Here is a 20162-nt window from a genome sequence, read left to right on the forward strand (position 1 = left end):
AGCTTGTGCATTCACTTTGTGATGGATACAGTGTCCGGAAGTGGGGAGCCAAGAGTGTGTCACCAGGGGGTGTGGACTGAGTTGTAACTCATAATTTGAAAGCAGGCCACTCCCTGGTGAAGTTTGAAGGGCTCAAGAGAGGGTGTGTGGTGTGCATCTGGAGTGGACGCAGGGTAAAGAGTGGGAGATGTGTATAAACGTCCTTTGGGTGCTCTACGTGTTCTGTGCCACTTTGCAGGATGGGGCCGTGTGCTTCCAGAAGTTTCATGACATGATGTAGGCAAAATGCAAACACTAATGTGACCGTGTGAAATACTGTATGAATTTGTCCTCCAAATCTTATAGGGAAATTATGTTTTGTATCTTCTCTTTGTATCAGTGTCCATCTTTGTATACTTTTTTGTTTTTTTCTGAATATTTCCCTATTTAATACTTAATACTGAATTTTATCCATACTAAATGTTATTTTGAGAGGTTATCTACATTTTTAAATAGTCTCTGAATAGTTGTTTACATTTGTACATTGTCACAGAAGTTTGAAGCTTGTCAAATAGTCTACTTTGTGTGGGTGCGTTTAGATTTTTAATCTGAATCTTTACCTAATACTTGTTGCAATTAATGAATTGTTGTCAAATTACTATTTTGACATTTTGTGCCACTTTGTAGGATGAGGCCGTTCTTGAAGAAGTTTCATGGCATGTTGGAGGCTTAATGCAAACACTCAAGTGACCGTGTGATATTTGTCCTACATATCGTATAGGTAAATTGTGCAATTTTTTTAATGGTCTTAGAACAGTTGTGTATGGGATTTTTTCTCCTTATCTAATACTTGTGGCATTCACTGAATTGTCAAAGTAGGCTACCATTTCAACATGTTGTTTCAGGCCTGGTCTGTACTAAATCTTATTGAGAAATAGTCTCTGAATAGTTGTTAGCATTTTTACATTGTTGCAGAAGTAAGAATCATTGTCAAACACGTAGCCTACTTTGTGTGGGTTTTGAAATACTTTCTGAATATTGTCTGGTCACATTTTAGATTTTTTAATACATTATACTTGGTACATTTTACTATATTGTTTGTTGTGGTGAGTGTTAGTTTTTTGATAGTGTCTTTACAAAGAAGACAAAATGAATGTTATTCCGATTGTTGTCATATTAAAACCTCTTAAGGATTTTATTTTGTTACTTACAACCTCATGCTAACCACATTAGCCTACGTTAGCTCCACTGTCCCACGGGGGTTACACCGATCCTGTAGAGGTTTTAAAGTCTTAAAATCCTGGACTGCATCTTTAAGTAAAGGTCAACTTATCTCAAGTCTGAATAGGGAATTAAAAGAGAATTAAAAGAGACTAAAAAACAGATCAGTCAGTTTAAATAAAAAAGTTTATTAACAATGTAAAATAACATAACTTTTTATTTCAGCTTTGACTACAGTACTGTACCTTCTCCATGCCCTACACATTTAGCATTATTATTAATAAGCAAGACCCATGCTGAGTCCCCACTGCCCCGCACTGACTGTGCCTTACAGAGGGAGACGCCACCTGCTTATGCCAACCAAGACTTCACCACACTATCCCAACCTGGAAAATAATTCAGAGCGCATCGCTTAGAGAGTATGTATATACACAATTCTAAGGTCTCAATTTAAAGATAGATATTGCATGTGCAAAGGAGTTTATCTTTTTTGAGTATTGTATAGTATATTCCTCCTTGAAGATGGAAAGTAAAAGTTGGGTGCAGGTTTTTTGTTCCTGGAAGACTAAAATAAAAGGTCAGTACAGAAAGTACAGGAACGGCAAGAAATGGAAAACAGAGAGCGAAACAAGACTTTCTGTGCTCTGGTCTGCTCCATACCTTCTATCTAGCAGTGTGTCCATATATACTGCAAGTGTTGTACTTGGTAACATTGTTTTTGACACCAACTTGCAGATCATATTGTGTCCCACACACACCATTCATTCATCAATTCAGCTTTATGAAAGAAAATAATGTTGACAGTAGCTATGTTTCCATTAACTTGTCAATTTGTTTCAATTTTACTATCTTGTGTCGATAAAAACAGCTGGGCATAATGACGTCACACCTAAAAAATAAAAAAAAATCCAATTCCATTACCCATTTAGGCAAATGACACATTAATAAATTGGCAACAGCCTGTATGCCAGCTATTTGTTTCATGTCTCAGGTAGCCCGCAAAAGCCAGCATGGAAAGAATGCAATAATTTACTAATATTAGCCATATTTGAAACTTTCACTCCTGCAGATCTTAAATAATTGGATTGTGAAGCTTTCCTGCCAACCAGAAAAGCAAGGCGAAACAATTCAGGTATTCTTGAAAGTCAGGACAATATCTGCCATTTCCATTACACACGTCGCAATATTTTCTTTTGCAACTTTGCCTTTGTCGAATAAACCTGGGTGAATGGAAACCTGCCCACTGTTTCAAATGGTCCCTTCTCTCCTGAATACCTCTGACAAACAAAAAAAACTCTGACAAAAGGAAAATCAGTTGTAATACATTTAAAATTATGTTTATGACTCTTCGTTTCATTACATTGCAATTACAATTCATCTTTGTATTACAAAATTAAATTATAAAAATGGGGTAGGTAGCCTTTTTAACAAAAGAGAGAAATGTAATCGTATATTGGAAATGGCAGTAATAGATCGGTGGGAGACACAAGTGGTGTCTTTGTTGCCAAAGTAATGCTTCACGTGATGTGTTGTTCATCACACATACATAACAGTGTCATAATTGCATCATAAGGGTCATAACACATTCCAAAACATGACATACTATGCTATTTCCGTTATGGGGCACTGTTATGACTGTCAATATCTTATGACACTATGTCATAAAGCAAATAAATATATTGGTCATGACAGGCAAATATATGTCATTCAAGTTAACATAAGTTTTTATAAAAATTGTGTCACATTTTGGCATGTCTTATGACACTACGATTTTCTTTGGACACTTATGGTTGAGCCATGAACTACACTTCAAGTAAAACGTCACCGTTGCTCCTTCAACCCAGGAAGGCGGGGCCCTTAGCTGGTTACCAGGCAACAGAGCCCAAAGAACCGCCTCTTCCTCTGTCCGACCAGTGGGTAAGGAGTCAGGTTCAGCAAGCTGCTGTCATCTAGGTACAAACACAGACAAGACAATTATAAGTTCAAACTCATCTCAAAGTCATGTCAACGGTGTATTTAACACACATAAGATCCAAGCATATAGAAACCCTATGTGCGCTCCAGTCGAGGACCTACCTTGGTTCTTCAGTGGTAAAGGCATCGTCTCCCTGAGTTTACTGAGAAGGTTCTTCATCTCTCTCATGTCCCTATGAAATCATATTTACATAGTGCTAATATGTGTCTTGCTGATGTATTCAGAATTATGGTAATAACACCAACGCACGCACACACACACACACACAATAGGCCCACCTCTCAGTATTGTCTATGTCTGTGGCGACTAGCCAGCAGAGCTGATGACAATCCATTGGGGAGGAGGAGGTGTCTTCTAGAATGGGTATGTCTGAGCTCTCATCTACCTTACTGTCAATCCTGGAAGGCCCACACGAGTCTTTCCCTGGAACACACACACACACACTTAATAATAATAATAGTAATGTAACAGTAATTACATGTTTTACACAGTAAACAGTAGGGGTGTAATAGTTCACCAAACCCAAAGTTCGGTATATATATATATATATATATATAGGTTTTGGGGTCACGGTTGCAATACAGTGGAAAAATGAAATTCAACAGTTACTGTAGTTCATTTTTGTTTCTTTGGCATAATACGTTAAATTAAAAAGCACCCTATTTGTGGCCCAAGTCCAGTTTATGTGACATAATTCACAATGTTCCTGGCATTGCCTATTGTGACAGGGACTGTTATTTTTGGCCTCAAATAAAGGTCTAAAAAGTTTGACTAGTTCTGAAATGGAAATGGGGCTTTCCCACCCGGACAAATATGCATAAATACATTTTTCAATATAGACGTTGTCGGATCCGAGTGAGGGAAACAGCAGAAAAGCCCATTTGTAAGCTATTTTATTAACTAGACCTGATACAGTGCAAGGAAGAGCAGGCTAATTGAGTCTGCATGGGCCTTCTTCCTGTCCTACAGTTACAAATAACTACACTTCCATTCAGATTAAATAGCAGCCTACCTGTTGGCTCTTGTTAGTTATAGCATATACTTCTCATTTAACTTTTAATTCCTTTTCATTATGTGCACATAGGCTGTAGTTGTTTTAACGTATTCAGCTCAGATTTACTTACGAGGTAATGGCATGCAACACAGCGTAGGCAAAGCCTACAAGCCTTGTGTTTTTATTTTTTTGTAAACAAAATAAATGATGTATTCATTCAGGTTCACAGTGTGGACCGAACTGAGGTCCTCGTGCCGAACCAATCGGTACAAATATGTGTAGCATTACAGCCCTAGTAAACAGTGAATTGTAGCTGAAATTGGATTGGATTTGAATCTGTGTAAAGATATCAAGTGTTCTCTAGCTGTCCTGTGCAGCTTCAGGGATCCCATCAGACAAGCAGACCTATGTAGGCTTCACGTCTCTGGCTATGATAGTGCTATAAAGGCTCTACGTCAGGTTATAATTTCATATTGTTTTTTGTGAGGCATTCCCTACCTTTCCTGTGGAGCTGCAGGGACCCCAGCAGACAGACAGACTTGAGCATCTCCGTGATGTACATCTCCAGACAGCATTGCAGCTGGATGAAGAGCCTGCAGATCTCTGGGTGGATCTCTCCGTCCTCAGGCCTGTGGGACCAACACACAAATGGCAATCAATATCGAGATTTCCCATGAGATAAGATGTTTACAAATGAATAAAAAAAATGAAATGTCTTAAGTCAATAAGTATTCAACCCTTTTGTTATGGCAAGTCTACATAGGAGTAAAAATTTGCTTAACAAGTTGCATGGACTCACTCCGTGTGCAATAATAGTATTTAACATGATTTTCTAATGACTACCTCATCTCTGTACCCCACACATACAATTATCTGTAAGGTCCCTTAACCGAGCAGTGAATTTCAACCACAAAGAGCAGGGAGGTTTTCCAATGCCGAGCGAAAAAGGGCACCAACACAACACATCATTGAGTACTACACTTAATATTTTTAAGCATGGTGTTTGCTGCATCATGTTACACATCATGTTATGTGTATGACTCCAACACCATCATTCCGTTTGCAGACAACACAACAGTGGTAGGCCTGATCACTGACAACGATGAGACAGCCTATAGGGAGGAGGTCAGAGACCTGGCCGGGTGGTGCCAGAAAAACAACCTATCCATCAACGTAACCAAGACTAAGGAGATGATTGTGGACTACAGGAAAAAGCAGGACCTCTACACCAGGCGGTGTCAGAGGAAGGCCCCGAAAATTGTCAAAGACCCCAGCCACACCAGTCATAGACTGTTCTCTCTACTACCGCATGGCAAGAGGTACCGGAGTGCCAAGTCTAGGACAAAAAGGCTTCTCAACAGTTTTTACCCCGAAGCCATAAGACTCCTGAACAGGTAATCAAATGGCTACCCGGACCATTTGGATTGTGTGCCCCCCCAGCCCCTCTTTCTACGCTGCTGCTACTCTCTGTTTATCATATACAGTGGGGCAAGAACGTATTTAGTCAGCCACCAATTGTGCAAGTTCTCCCACTTAAAATGATGAGAGGCCTGTAATTTTCATCATAGGTACACTTTTTTTTTATTTCATCTTTATTTAACCAGGTAGGCAAGTTGAGAACAAGTTCTCATTTACAACTGCGACCTGGCCAAGATAAAGCATAGCAATGTGAACAGACAACAACACGAAGTTATACATGGAGTAAACAATAAACAAGTCAATAACACAGTAGAAAATAGAAAAAAAGAGTCTATATACATTGTGTGCAAAAGGCATGAGGAGGTAGGCGAATAATTACAATTTAGCAGATTAACACTGGAGTGATAAATGATCAAATGGTCATGTGCAGGTAGAGATACTGTGCAAAAGAGCAGAAAAGTAAATAAATAAAAACAGTATGGGGATGAGGTAGGTAAATTGGGTGGGCTATTTACCGATGGACTATGTACAGCTGCAGCGATCGGTTAGCTGCTCAGATAGCAGATGTTTAAAGTTGGCGAGGGAGATAAAAGTCTCCAACTTCAGCGATTTTTGCAATTTGTTCCAGTCACAGGCAGCAGAGAACTGGAAGGAAAGGCGGCCAAATGAGGTGTTGGCTTTAGGGATGGTCAGTGAGATACATCTGCTGAAGCGCGTGCGTTCTTGTGATCATTTTGACCCCACGGGGTGAGATCTTGCGTGGAGCCCCAGATCGAGGGAGATTATCAGTGGTCTTGTATGTCTTCCATTTCCTAATAATTGCTCCCACAGTTGATTTCTTCAAACCAAGCTGCTTACCTATTGCAGATTCAGTCTTCCCAGACTGGTGCAGGTCTACAATTTTGTTTCTGGTGTCCTTTGACAGCTCTTTGGTCTTGGCCATAGTGGAGTTTGGAGTGTGACTGTTTGAGGTTGTGGACAGGTGTCTTTTATACTGATAACTTCAAACAGGTGCCAGCCATTAATACAGGCAACGACTGGAGGACAGAGGAGCCTCTTAAAGAAGAAGTTACAGGTCTGTGAGAGCCAGAAATCTTGCTTGTTTGTAGGTGACCAAATACTTATTTTCCACCATAATTTGCAAATAAATTCATTAAAAATCCTACAATGTGATTTTCTGGATTTAAAAAATGTTTTTCTCATTTTGTCTGTCATAGTTGAAGTGTACCTATGATGAATATTACAGGCCTCTTAAGTGGGAGAACTTGCACAATTGGTGGCTGACTAAATACTTTTTTGCCCCACTGTATATCTCTGGTTAATAAAGCCAAATCAACATATTTATTGAATTGTGTATTGGAGAGCGGTGGTAATCCAGTCAACTTCTGCAAAGTGGTCAAATCTTTGAAACAAAACCCCACCCTCTTGTTGCCAAGAGTATGGGACATACTAGTCCCATACTAGACCAAATGTTTGTGTGTAGTGTATAACCATTTTGATTCAGCTGGCCACCTGTTTGAAAGGATAGTCTATAAAAATGTATGTAATTCCAAAACAGGCAGTCCTTTTGTCACCTCAGAACAGATTGTAAAGAATGATGCTCTAACAGACTCACATCATTTATTTTCATTTCAACCATTTGATATCTATAATGTATTAAGTACCTTGCTAAAGATCGATGTAAAACATCCACAGGGTTGATTCACCTGACCCCTTCCTACTACCGCTCTCTGCCCCACTCATTGTTGAATCTTTAACCTGTATTTTTTACTTAATAATTGCTACTGGTGTTATCCCTAAGATTTGGAAAGAGGCACATTCATGTCCTCCCCCTACATACAGTAAGGGCAAAAATCCTTACTGCCCAATCTTCAAGTTATCTTGACTAGACAAGGTATTAGAATCCCTGACCAAATCCCAGTTAACTTCTTGGCGAACCCAACCCGGTAGCGGGATCAGTTTCATCAACATCCGCTGAATTGCAGAGTGCCAAATTCAAATTAAATTACTAAAAATATTAAATTTTTATGAAATCACAAGTGCAATATAGCAAAACACAGCTTAGCTTGTTGTTAAACCACCTGGTGTCAGATTTTAAAAAAGCTTTACAGTGAAAGCTATCCAAGTGTTTATGTAAGGACATCTCTCTCAGCAGACAAAACACGTTTCCACTTCACAATAACGGCACCGACAATTGACCGGGGCAGCTCTAGCAGGGCAGAAATTTGACGTACTGACTTGTTAGAAAGGTGGCATCTTATGATGAGGCCACGTTGAAAGTCACTGAGCTCTTCAGTAAGGCCGTTCTACTGCCAATGTTTGTCTACGGAGATTGCATGGCTGTGTGTTCGATTTTATACACCTGTCAGCAACGGTTGTGGCTGAAATAGCAGAATCCACAAATTTGAAGGGGTGACCGCCTACTTTTGTATACAGTTGAAGTTGGAGGTTTACATACACCTTAGCCAAATAAATTTAAACTCAGTATTTCACAATTCCTGACATTTAATAAATTATAAAAATGATAAAAATTCCCTGTTTTAGGTCAGTTAGGATCACCACTTTATTTTAAGAATGTGAAATGTCAGAATAATAGTAGAGAGAATTATTATTTCAGCCTTTATTTCTTTCATCTCATTCCCAATGGGTCAGAAGTTTACATAAGTCGCTCTGGATAAGAGCGTCTGCTAAATGACTTAAATGTAAATGTAAATGTACACTCAATTAGTATTTGGTAGCATTGCCTTTAAATGATTTAACTTGGGTCAAACGTTTTAGGTAGCCTTCCACAAGCTTCCCATAATAAGTTTGGCCCATTCCTCCTGACAGAGCTGGTGTAACTGAGTCAGGTTTGTCGGTCTCCTGGCTCGCACACGGTTTTTCAGTTCTGTCCACAGATTTTCTATACGATTGAGGTCAGGGCTTTGTGATGGCCACTCCAATACCTTGACTTCGTTGTCCTTAAGCCATTATTTTGCCACATCTTTGGGAAGTTTGCTTTGGGTCATTGTCCATTTGGAAAACCCATTTGAGACCAAGCTTTAACTTCCTGACTGATGTCTTGAGATGTTGCTTCAATATATCCACATCATTTTCCTCCCTCATGATGCCTCATGATGCCATCTATTTTGTGAAGTGCACCAGTCCCTACTGCAGCAAAGCACCCCCACAACAGGATGCTGCCACCCCCGTGCTTCACGGTTGGGATGTTGTTCTTCGGCTTGCAAGCCTCCCCTTTTTCCTCCAAACATAACGATGGTCATTATGGACAAACAGTTCTATTTTTGTTTCATCAGACCAGAGGACATTTTTCCAAAAATGATGATCTTTGTCCCCATGTGTAGTTGCAAACCGTAGTCTGGCTTTTTTATGGTGGTTTTGGAAAAGTGGCTTCTTCCTTGCTGAGCAGCCTTTCAGGTTATGTTGATATAGGACTCGTTTTACTGTGGATAAAGATATTTTTGTTCCCGTTTCCTCCAGAATCTTCACAAGATCCTTTGATGTTGTTCTGGGATTGATTTGCACTTTCTGCACCAAAGTACGTTCATCTCTAGGAGACAGAACGCCTCTCCTTCCTGAGTGGTATGACGGCTGCGTGGTGCCATGGTGTTTATACTTGCGTACTATTGTTTGTACAGATGAAAATGTTAACTTCAGGCATTTGGAAATTGCTCCCAAGGATGAACCAAACTTGTGGAGGTCTACAATTTTTTGTCTGAGGTCTTGGCTGATTTCTTTTGATTTTCCCATGATGTCAAGCAAAGAGGCACTGAGTTTGAAGGTAGGCCTTGATATACATCCACAGGTACACTTCCAATTGACTCAAATTATGTCAATTTGCCTATCAGAAGCTTGTAAAGCCATGACATAATTTTCTGGAATTTTCCAAGCTGTTTAAATGCACAGTCAACTTAGTGTATGTAAACTTCTGACCCACTGAAATTGTGATACAGTGAATTGTAAGTGAAATAATCTGTCTGTAAACAATTGTTGAAAAAAATACTTGTGCCATGCACAAAGTAGATGTCCTAACCGACTTGCCAAAACTATAGTTTGTTAACAAGGAATTTGTGGAGTGGTTGAAAAATGAGTTTTAATGATTCTAACCTAAGTGTATGTAAACTTCCGACTTCAACTGTGTATAGTGTACCCCTTATCTCACCTCTTTTGCTCACATCGTATATAGACTTGTTTCTACTGTATTATTGACTGTATGTTTGTTTTACTCCATGTGTAACTCTGTGTCGAACTGCTTTGCTTTATCTTGGCCAGGTTGCAATTGTAAATGAGAACTTGTTCTCAACTTGCCTACCTGGTTAAATAGGTGAAAGGTGAAATAAAAATACATTTAAAAAAACTCACTTCCCTGCTGAAATATAAAAATCTGTGATACCAAATCCGTTGGGCAGGGTTGGTTTACTCTTGAAGTCCCACTTGTCTCCACAAAGTTTGGTAAATCCTACCTTTTGTTTTAATGGAACATAGTTATGGAATACCTTACAAAACAAATTACAACGGGATTCCTGTGGTAGATAGGGTCATTAAAAACTCTGTTGGCAAATAATTTAATACATTTTTAAAAAAAACATGCATATCCATAGTGTGTTCTACGCTGCAATCACAATGTACAGATCAGTCAGATCAAAAATCAAAGCTCTAACAGGCCACTCGAAACTGAAAGCAGAGTCTGAAACCCAAGTAACATTTCCAAGCTGAGGTTTTAAATGAAGGCTGTGGCCCATGTCTGTGAGAGACAACAATAGTTGTCTTTCAACACCAGGGACAGCGACAGCTACTTACCCCGAAATGACTGACAGGCTCTGGTGTGCAGCTCTTGCCATCTCACAGCCTTTAGTTCGCGTCTTGTGCATCTCGGCCCGTATTGAGGGGCAGTCGACGGAGATCTCGCCAATGGAGATGACCAGTTCACGATACAGGGCCACAAGTGTGTTAAACTCCTGGACGATCTGGGGGGGAAATGAAATAAACATGATTTAAGATTATTTGGACCTCGGATATAGGTTCCTCTGTCACGAGCCACAGCAAGACCTTGCAAAGTTCTTCCATGTAAAGTGCATTCGGAAAGTATTTAGATATGTTGACTTTTTCCAACAAATTTTACGTTACAGCCTTATTCTAAAATGGATGAAATGCCCCCCGATCAATCAACACACAATACCCCATAATGACAAAGCAACAACTGTTTTTTAGATTTTTTTGGCCAATTTATAAAAAATAAACTGAAATATCACATTTACATAAGTATTCAGACCCTTTACTCAGTACTTTGTTGAAGCGCCTTTGGCATTGATTACAGCCTTGAGTCTTCTTGGGTATGATGCTACAAGCTTGGCACACCTGTATTTGGGGAGTTTCTCCCATTCTTCTCAGATCCTGTCAAGCTCGGTCAGGTTGGATGGGGAGCGTTGCTGCACAGCTATTTTCATATCTCTCCATGGATGTTCGATTGGGTTCAAGTCCGGGCTCTGACTGGGCCACTCAAGGACACTCAGAGATTTGTCCTGAAGCCACTTCTGCATTGTCTTGGCTGTGTGCTTAGGGTCGTTGTCCTGTTGGAAGGTTAACCTTCGCCCAGTCTGAGGTACTGAGCACTCTGGAGCAGGTTTTCATCAAGAATCTCTCTGTACTTTGCTCCTTTCATCTTTCCTTTGATCCTGACTAGTCTACCAGTCCCTGCCGCTGAAAAACCTCCCGACAGCATGATGCTGCCACCACCATACTTCACCTTAGGGATGGTACCAGGTTTCCTCCAGATGTGACACTTGGTATTCAGGCCAAAGAGTTCAATCTTGGTTATATCAGAACAGAGAATCTTGTTTCTCATAGTCTGAGAGGCTGTCATGTGCCTTTTACTGAGGAGTGGCTTCCGTCTGGCTACTCTACCATAAAGGACTGATTGGTGGAGTGCTGCAGAGATGGTTGTCCTTCTGGAAGTTTCTGTCATCTCCACAGAGGAATTCTGGAGTTCTGTCAGAGTGACCATTGGGTTCTTGGTCTCCTCCCTGACGAAGGCCCTTCTCCCCCGATTGTTCAGTTTGGCCTGACGGCCAGCTCTAGGAAGAGTCTTGGTGGTTCCAAACTTCTTCCATTTAAGAATTATGGAGGCCACTGTGTTCTTGGGGACCTGCAATGCTGCAAAAAAAAAATTGGTACCATTCCCCAGATCTGTTCCTCCACACGATCCTGTCTCGGAGCTCTATGGACAATTACTTCGACCTGATTTTTGCTCTGACATGCACTGTCAACTTTGGGACCTTATATAGACAGTTGCCTTTCCAAATCATGTCCAATCAACTGAATTTACCACAGGTGGACTCCAATCAAGTTGTAGTAACATCTCAAAGATGATCAATGGAAACAGGATGAACATGTGCTCAATTTGGAGTATTATAGCAAAGGGTCTGAATACTTATGTAAATAAGGTATTTCTGTTATTTATTTGTAATTTTTTTTTTAACACATTTCAACAAAAAAAAAAAAAATGTTTTCGCTTCATCATTATGGGGTAATGTGTGTAGATTGACGACGGAAACATTTTTTAAAAATCCATTTTAGAATAAGGCTGTAACATATCAAAATCTGGCAAAAGTCAAGTGGTCTAAATACTTTACAAATGCACTTTAGGTTAGATATTGCAGGCTACTGTAAACATATGTGGCTTTCTCATGGGGAATTGTAAACATTTCACCAGCAGACACAGTCGCAATAGGCCTACTTGCGACAGCAGTTGCCAGAACAACATATTGACTTGTAGGTTAGATCATAGCAATAGTCATCATTTTTTCACAGGTGGGCTGTCAATTTAGCAGCTTTAGGTTTTTACAGTGGGCACACAATGAAGACTTCCGCACTGCAGGTTCAATAACTACCGTAGCTATTCAGCACCATCCTATGGACAGCAGCTCCACGCCTTTCAGTCCATTGTTCCTCTCTAAACCAGAGCATATCTTGAATAAATTGACAGCCATTTCCAAAAAAGCACTGATCCCTGAACAGGGGTATTATTGTAACCTCCACAATACAAAAGATAGGCTAATCAATATTGATGCCTAACAACATTAGGTATATAGGATATGAAATGACAAAGTGAACGTACCTATGTACAATTAATTAATTATTAATTGATGACAACACATTATGCTAAGTTCGGGCTATGTGCATCGAACGAAGTAGAGCATTGAATCCTTTGGACGGGACAACGCTTTTCATTTCTACCAGCGCTCGAGACTCAGGAGCATTCTGCTGTTCTCCGGGTACTGAGACTCAATGACGTTCACTGGGTGCACAGTATGAGCGGGGAGAGAATACATATGGACGGTTCTGCAAACACCTGTCAAATCAGTGGCCATCTGCGTCCATCAAAACAGAGCCGTTAGACAACACGGTAAAGTAGGCGATATTGGAGATCACCCCAAATCCTCGTCCGTCGGGCATTCAACACTTGACGCTCCAAAATGCAAATCCCACCATCGCAATCAATGACAAAAAAACGTGTAAAAAAAACATGAGCAGGTCAATTTGTCTTCTCTGCAACAACCGCAACGCAAATGGATTTCATTTGCACCAGACAATAGGCCTACATACAATGGAGGGGGGTGCATTTGCAGTTTGTTACAGTTTAAACAGCCAATATCAGTGCAAACGGATGAAATTACTTTCAAGAAAGAAATAAAGAAAGGGGTGGATGAACACGCGACTTTAGCTGCAACATGCAGAGGAAATAAACATTGTGAGGTAAATGGCGCGAGCTCGATACCTACCATTCTACAGTCTGTCACCGCGCGCTGGGCTTTGCGTGTGCTCTCCGTGCTCTCCCTCCTCTCCGGGTCTCGGTAGGAAGCCTTGCCGATCTGGAAGATGTTCCCGGCGGATCTGGGGCGGTTCTTGCGCCCATTCGGTGCAGAACTCATGCATACACATCCAGTAGTAAAACAGCTCTAATACAGAACGTTAAACCCCACCACCACCACCAATATCCTGTTCTCTCTGTCGTTTGTGGGCTAGGCTGTTTTGGTGACGAGACAGTTTATCTGTGGTTTATTATTGCTCTCTCTGCTGTCTAAGAAAAAGCTGATATTTTTTTCTCTCTAAGAAAAAGTCTAAGAAAGTCTAAGAAAAAGCAGAAATGTTTGCAGGCATTCCTCAGAGCGCAGAAGTACCGGATGAGCGCTCGCGACTCCTCTCCGCATTGCCTCGACTGCAAAGGGGGCGCGAGTCACCTTCACTACAGCTGATAGTATACGGTAACCGAAGCCTATGTACACACCCGACCCGGGATCCAGCTAGCTGAAGTGTCCTTCCTAGCGCACCGCCCCTGTGTTGGTCGGTGGAAAGCAATCGCATTCACTGGCATTCACCAAATGCAACCATTTCTTATAATTGCGCGTTTCCATTAAACACTAATAAAACGGATTGAATAGGATCTTCAGCAATGTATGCAAACCCTCTTTTTAGGAAACGCAAAAACGTCGAAATAAAAAAAGCAATGTCACTTAATGCAATTCTAACACCTGCTTCATCACTAACCCACTGGAAACCGACTGGAAATCTATTCCTGGTTGCCAATATGCCGATTTTGTTCCCAAGGTCTTTTTCTTCGAGTTTCTCCAGCGTGTATCTAACCTTGCCTTGGTGAGACAAGAGACGAGCGGAGCAGTTGCTACAGGCCTGACGTGGCTGGCAACACTGCACACCCATAGGGCAGGAATACTAACTAATAGGACCCAGCAAACCAGACTCACTGATATAGGCTAGCCTATAGGCTCTGGTGAAATGTGTATTCTCATTAGGCTCGAGTGAAATGTGTATTCTCGTTAAATAGCCTAGTCTAGGACGAACATGGACATGTTATAATATGAAACAACTAACTGTAGGCCAATTTGAAAAAATAAATTAAAGGTATGACTATTAGGCTGGTTAAGTCCCAGTTAAGTCTGGTTCATCCCAGTTTATAGACTTAACCAAAATTCAAAGAAATGTTCGTTTTGTTAATTTTTCTATTAAGTCTGGTTCATCCCAGTTTATAGACTTAACCAAAATTCAAAGAAATGTTCGTTTTGTAAGCTTAATTAATTAACGTTAGTTTGTGACATGGTCAAATATCAGTTAAAACAGGATATCGAGATGTGTCGACCTACAATAGATTCAATTCAGTGTCCAAAGTGCATTGCTACAACACCGCTTGCACCTGAACACAGTGTTTTGCGTAGGCTAATTATTCTTTCTAATTTCTTATGTAACATAATTAAACTAATTAAAACAAGAGTTACAATAGACTAGATGTTTGTTTTTTTGTAATATTTAATTACCTAGTCCTGTCGGTCTAAATTGTAGAAATGCGTTGGTTGTTCATTGCGTCTCTTGCGCTCCTCTTCAGGGTGAGGCAAAAGACAGGAGAGCAAGTTCTGCAACAATCACCAGCAGTAGCCTAATACAAATGGATGACAATCTCTCAAGTTTGGAAACAGAGGTACCATGTAACAAACCGGAAGTAGTTCTCACTATTTTACACATTAATTATGTGACCGAAATAGAAGCAAGTCCAGAATAACTGGTTGGCGGAGCCGCAAGGTAAAGGTTAGCTAGCAAACGTTTTGAAAAAACACTTAGGCCTAACTAACTTGAACTTCCGTTGGCTGGATCAAGTCTGGTTGAAATTTCACTCTGTCTAACGTCGGGCAATCTAGCTAGCCTTTGTAAACATTAGAATTTCACAAAACTAAATGTTAGCTATGGTTTTCTCCTCCAGGTTTGCCACTGCTCTAAAAGTATTACAGTCGCTAAATCCGTTGATAGTTTTCAGTGGTGACTGTCTGAGCCCTTCCTTGCTAAGCACAGTCACCAAGGGAAAGCATATGGTAGATGTTCTAAATAAATTAGGAGTCCACTGTGCTGTGTATGGTAAGTGCTTCTCTCCAACCATGCATTAATACTTAATTGTACACAAAAATAATCCTGAGAGGATCCCTTTCTCCAAATTCATTACACAGAGCGCTCTCTCTCTCTCTCTCACTCACTCACACAGAGCGCTCTCTCTCTCTGTCTCACTCACTCACACAGAGATCCCGCAAAACTAATAAGGGCTCAATTCAATCCGGATCGCGGTAGTTCAGTTTTACAGGGTGATTGAAATTTAAAGGCAATGTTCCCGTTTTAGCGGAGACTGCATTCACAGTAAAGTATGCATTGGTTGCCTCAATTGGAAATCACGTTTACATTTCTATTATGGAATCTGTAACACTTCAGCTTTACAGATTGAATATAGCCCTTAATGTTGTTTCATTGTCTTCATCTAAGGCAATCATGAATTTGACTTCGGTGTGGACCTCTTGGAAGAACATACTAAAATGATGCCCTTCCCATGGTTCATTAACAATGTGTATGACAGGTCAGTTTCACCGAGCAATACTAGGCTATATATGCCGGTGGGTTAACACACTTATGCGCACAATACTTCGCAAGTGTCAATAAATCTTCAGTTGTACCTAAAGGGCTATTTGTTGTTTTACATCCAGTGTTTCATTCTAATGTAAACAAACAACAATTGTGCACTCAAAGGTTCACTAGTGAAACGTTGGTCCATGGCGTGGTCAGCAGCATCCTGGAGTGGAACGGCCTGAAGATCGATTTCATGGGCCTGGTAGAGGAGGACTGGATGGATACCCTGGGCACTGTGGACAAGAACGACATCAAGTATATAGACTACGTGGAGACAGCAGATCGGCTGTCTGCTGAGCTGAGGGACAAAGGGGCTGACCTGGGCATCGCACTCACACACATGAGGTGGCGTAATGGCGTCAGGCTAGCATCCAAGTCTAAAGGTGTGGATCTCATCCTGGAAGGACATGACCATGAGTGCAGGGTTCTGGAGGTCAATGGGATTGTGATTGTGAAGAGTGGCTCAGAGTTCAGTTACATTTCGAAGAGTGATGTTGTGAAGGGCCAGGATTGGACTTTCAAGTACAGCTGTGTAAAGATAGCCACAATGAAAGACCTTGAGGAAGATGCAGGAATCCGGCAGAGTGAAAGGATACACTGATAATATGCTGGTGATTTTCTGTTGTTGCAGCTTAATTTGCTTACAGTAGTGTGTGTCTGTGTTACTAGCCTGGCCAGATGCCACTAAGCTGACGTTTTATGAATTGATGTCACTCTGTCTCAGCACATGCTTGGAGAGGTCCTGTGCCACATAGAAGTGGCCTTGGATGGATGCTACGCCGCCGTGAGACGAGCAGAGTGCTACCTGGTTAATCTGGTCATCTAGGCCATGCTGGAGGCCACTCATGCTGAGGTGGCTTTTTTAAACTCAGGTTATTACAACTTCTATTTTCTTTATGTTTCAGTCACAGGCATAGTTTTGACTTATATGAAATATTACCTCCATATTCTATTTTCCTTCTTTTTTTTACAGAGCAGACTTGTTGAATACAGAAAGAGTTTGGCACCCAGGTTAGAAACAAGCTATCAATCTACAGATGTAGGATCTTCATTTGATCACTCTTTTGTTACTGCACAGCAGGAAATGCAAACTTCTAGTGTATTTGAGGTTTAAAAAGGCTTCTAAAGTTTGTCATTTCCTTTTGAAATGTCAGACTTGATTTGCCCTATAAAAAAAAATGTAACAACCCTTACAAAAACAATTCCATTAATTATAATCCACATAATAGTTCACATTTCCTGTTGCTGCAGGGCTTGGAGAACGGAATCTGCAACTACCTTGCTCTGGATGGAAAGGCACCAAAAGCACATTATGAGTGAACTGGTTTGATTGTAGTTGCTATTTTATTCTCACAGACAAAGTAATCACAAGGGTTCTTGAAACATATTGCATTTTCTTTCAGATTTCCCCAGGTTTCTGGGATCCATTTTGGCTTTGGTCTCATTGGAAAACCTGGCAGAGTCATCGCTGAGACTGTGAAGGTTCAAGGTAAGTCTGGATAGACAGAAAATATGTGGGGCCATGAAATAATTTTTAACGAAGGTATAGTGTATTCTTCAGCTTCATATTAGCACACTCAGCCACAGCCACTGGAATAGCAGTGTACCCATTCCCTACGCCAGCCGGCTAATAAAAATGTCAAAAAAATGAAGTAGTCTATTAGTTAGCAGTGGAAGATGCAGTAGTTTAAGTGGACAGGTAAAATTGTCTCCTCACAGCAGTTTAGCAAGCAGCCATTTGGATTCAGGGCAATGGATACATTGACAATAGTCTCCTTTATATCCTCTCCTGTTTTGTCCTCAGGGCAACGATGACTACACCATGTTCAGTGGCGGACCTCATAGGCACATAAGGCACGTTTTATGAATATATGTCACTCTGTCTCAGCACATGCTTGAAGAGGTCCTGTGCCACATAGACGTGGCCTTGGATGGACGCTACGCCGCAGTGAGACGAGCAGAGTGCAACCTGGGTAATCTGGTCATCTAGGCCATGCTGGAGGCCACTCATGCTGAGGTGGCTTTTTTAAACTCAAGTTATTACAACTTCCATTTTCTTTATGTTTCAGTCACAGGCATAGTTTTGGCTTATATGAAATATTACCTCCATATTCCATTTTTCTTCTTTTTTTTTTTTTACAGAGCAGACATGTTGAATACAGAAAGAGTTTGGCACCCAGGTTAGAAACAAGCTATCAATCTACAGATGTAGGATCTTCATTTGATCACTCTTTTGTTACTGCACAGCAGGAAATCAGATCCCGTCAACCGTCCTTATCAACCACTTTGAGTCTGGCCGGATAGTCAGATGCATGAAGAGGTGCAAGTCTGGTCACATGATGGGCCTTATCAAGGTGTCCAGCAGCCCCTCTGTGTCTGGTGAGCACAGCTGCTTCTGTCATTCATAACACTCATTTCCAAGAGCTGACTAATGTCCTACCTGTCCTGTTTTTCATTACTGTGCTGATCACATCTCTGATTGAGAGCTAACCTGGAGTGTGTACTGATGGTGTTTCTGCGGCCATTGAGAGATCCAAGAATGAGAGTTTGGAGGGAGAGGTGGGAGTGGCTCTGGTGCCCAGAGTGGAGGGCAGGATATTCCACGTCCAACCTGAGGGCCATTCAGAAACAGAAAGCTAACAGTAGGCAGGGCTGTTCCTCGTCTGAGAATTCCACAGAGCAACTAAGCCAGGGCTCCATAGTCACCGTGGGAACCAGGGGACATTACATCAAGTCTTTTGCATCTCTCATCTACTGCTTGTTTTTATCAGCCTCATAAACAAGGCAGATTGTCAATAAACACTTGGACAGAAACATGAGATTAAAGTCATTCATTGTATTACTTCCAGGAACATTGTGCAATTAATTGACATTGCACTCGAAATTACTCAATTAAACGTGAACATCGAAAACTAGTATATTACCAAAAATGTATTTATTTTGAATGATAAGCAGAGAGGGTCTACATTTGTGACGTAAGACGGTGTTGGTGTATCAGTATTTTAATGGAGGAAATAAGAAGAAGTGTCTACATGTGTCCATGATAACATTACAGTAATAAAGTCAGTATACTGAACTACATGTTTTTTTGCTGGGTTTTATTTGATTCAAACGAGTGAAAAGAAACAAGTCACAGAAGCCCTAAATATAAAGAGTATGACCAAAACGTCACCAAACAGAATAGGCCGTATAATAGTCCAAATTAACATCCATTACAGCAGTGTTCTTTCAACAGTAGAAGCAGGGAATCACTGATTTTGCACCCAAAATGTTGTCAAGATAATTTGCCATAAAGAACCTTGGCCTTGCACATTGACTGAGACTCTCATTACAAAGGAAAACATCCAGTCATTTCCTGTTTACTGTAAGGAATTGTACAAATCAATTGTACAATACTCATGTTACCCAATACTCTAATAGCACAACTGCTGATTTCAAGAAATGTTATTGTGAATACTTGGAATTGCAAAGACGACACACACAAGGAGTGCTCTGATGCCAGAATGAAACAGAAATTACACAATGACCATGAGAGACACTTAGAGCCGAAGAAAATGAATTGGATCCGCAATTCACTTCAGACGCATTGCTGAGAAACCCATATTTTTTAAATGGGCAGTAGAGGAATGGCAGAAAAATGAAATTCAAATAAAAATAATATTACCTGTATGTAACTGTTTTCTGTGTATATCAGTCAAATAAACCATTCGAAATGCTTGAGAAGAGTTATACTTCTGGCAGGAGTGAAGGTGGCTTACAAATTGCTATAAGATCTTGCTTGGGACATTTGGACTAAGGTTCTACGTATCTGGCAAAGCATCGTTCTGAGATATCACATCCAAGATCTCAGCAATATTTTGTAGTGAATTCTTCTTTCAAAACCCATTAAGGTCCCCACTGTAAAGGTACGTAAAGTGCAGACTATCAAAATCCTAAAACATTTGTAAAAAATGAAAATAAAATAAAAAAATGTAGGGGGTTGCAATTGCAGATAGAACCATATGGCTCTGAAATGTCAAGCTGGGTTCAGCCATAAGATTCTATATGGCACAGAATACTAAAATGATTGAAGTTTCAATAGAAAAGTACAGACATTTAAGGATTAAGTAAAGACAA

At 40.6% G+C, this 20162-nt stretch overlaps 1 protein-coding gene across 1 annotated transcript; it reads right to left on the reverse strand.

Moving 5' to 3' along the window:
* Nucleotides 1-1368: 1368 nt before the first annotated feature.
* On the reverse strand, nt 1369-15127 carry rgs7bpa (regulator of G protein signaling 7 binding protein a). Its single transcript, XM_029638395.2, has 6 exons — nt 13370-15127; nt 10389-10555; nt 4668-4798; nt 3454-3598; nt 3277-3347; nt 1369-3149 (listed from the first exon to the last, which is right to left on the reverse strand). Exons 1-6 carry the CDS (start codon nt 13517-13519, stop codon nt 3058-3060), a joined length of 756 nt encoding a protein of 251 aa, XP_029494255.1. The 5' UTR covers nt 13520-15127; the 3' UTR covers nt 1369-3057.
* Nucleotides 15128-20162: the final 5035 nt, after the last annotated feature.

This window comes from Oncorhynchus nerka, linkage group LG27 (genome assembly GCF_034236695.1).
Source record: "Oncorhynchus nerka isolate Pitt River linkage group LG27, Oner_Uvic_2.0, whole genome shotgun sequence".
In the NCBI taxonomy this organism is placed as follows: Eukaryota; Metazoa; Chordata; class Actinopteri; order Salmoniformes; family Salmonidae; genus Oncorhynchus; species Oncorhynchus nerka.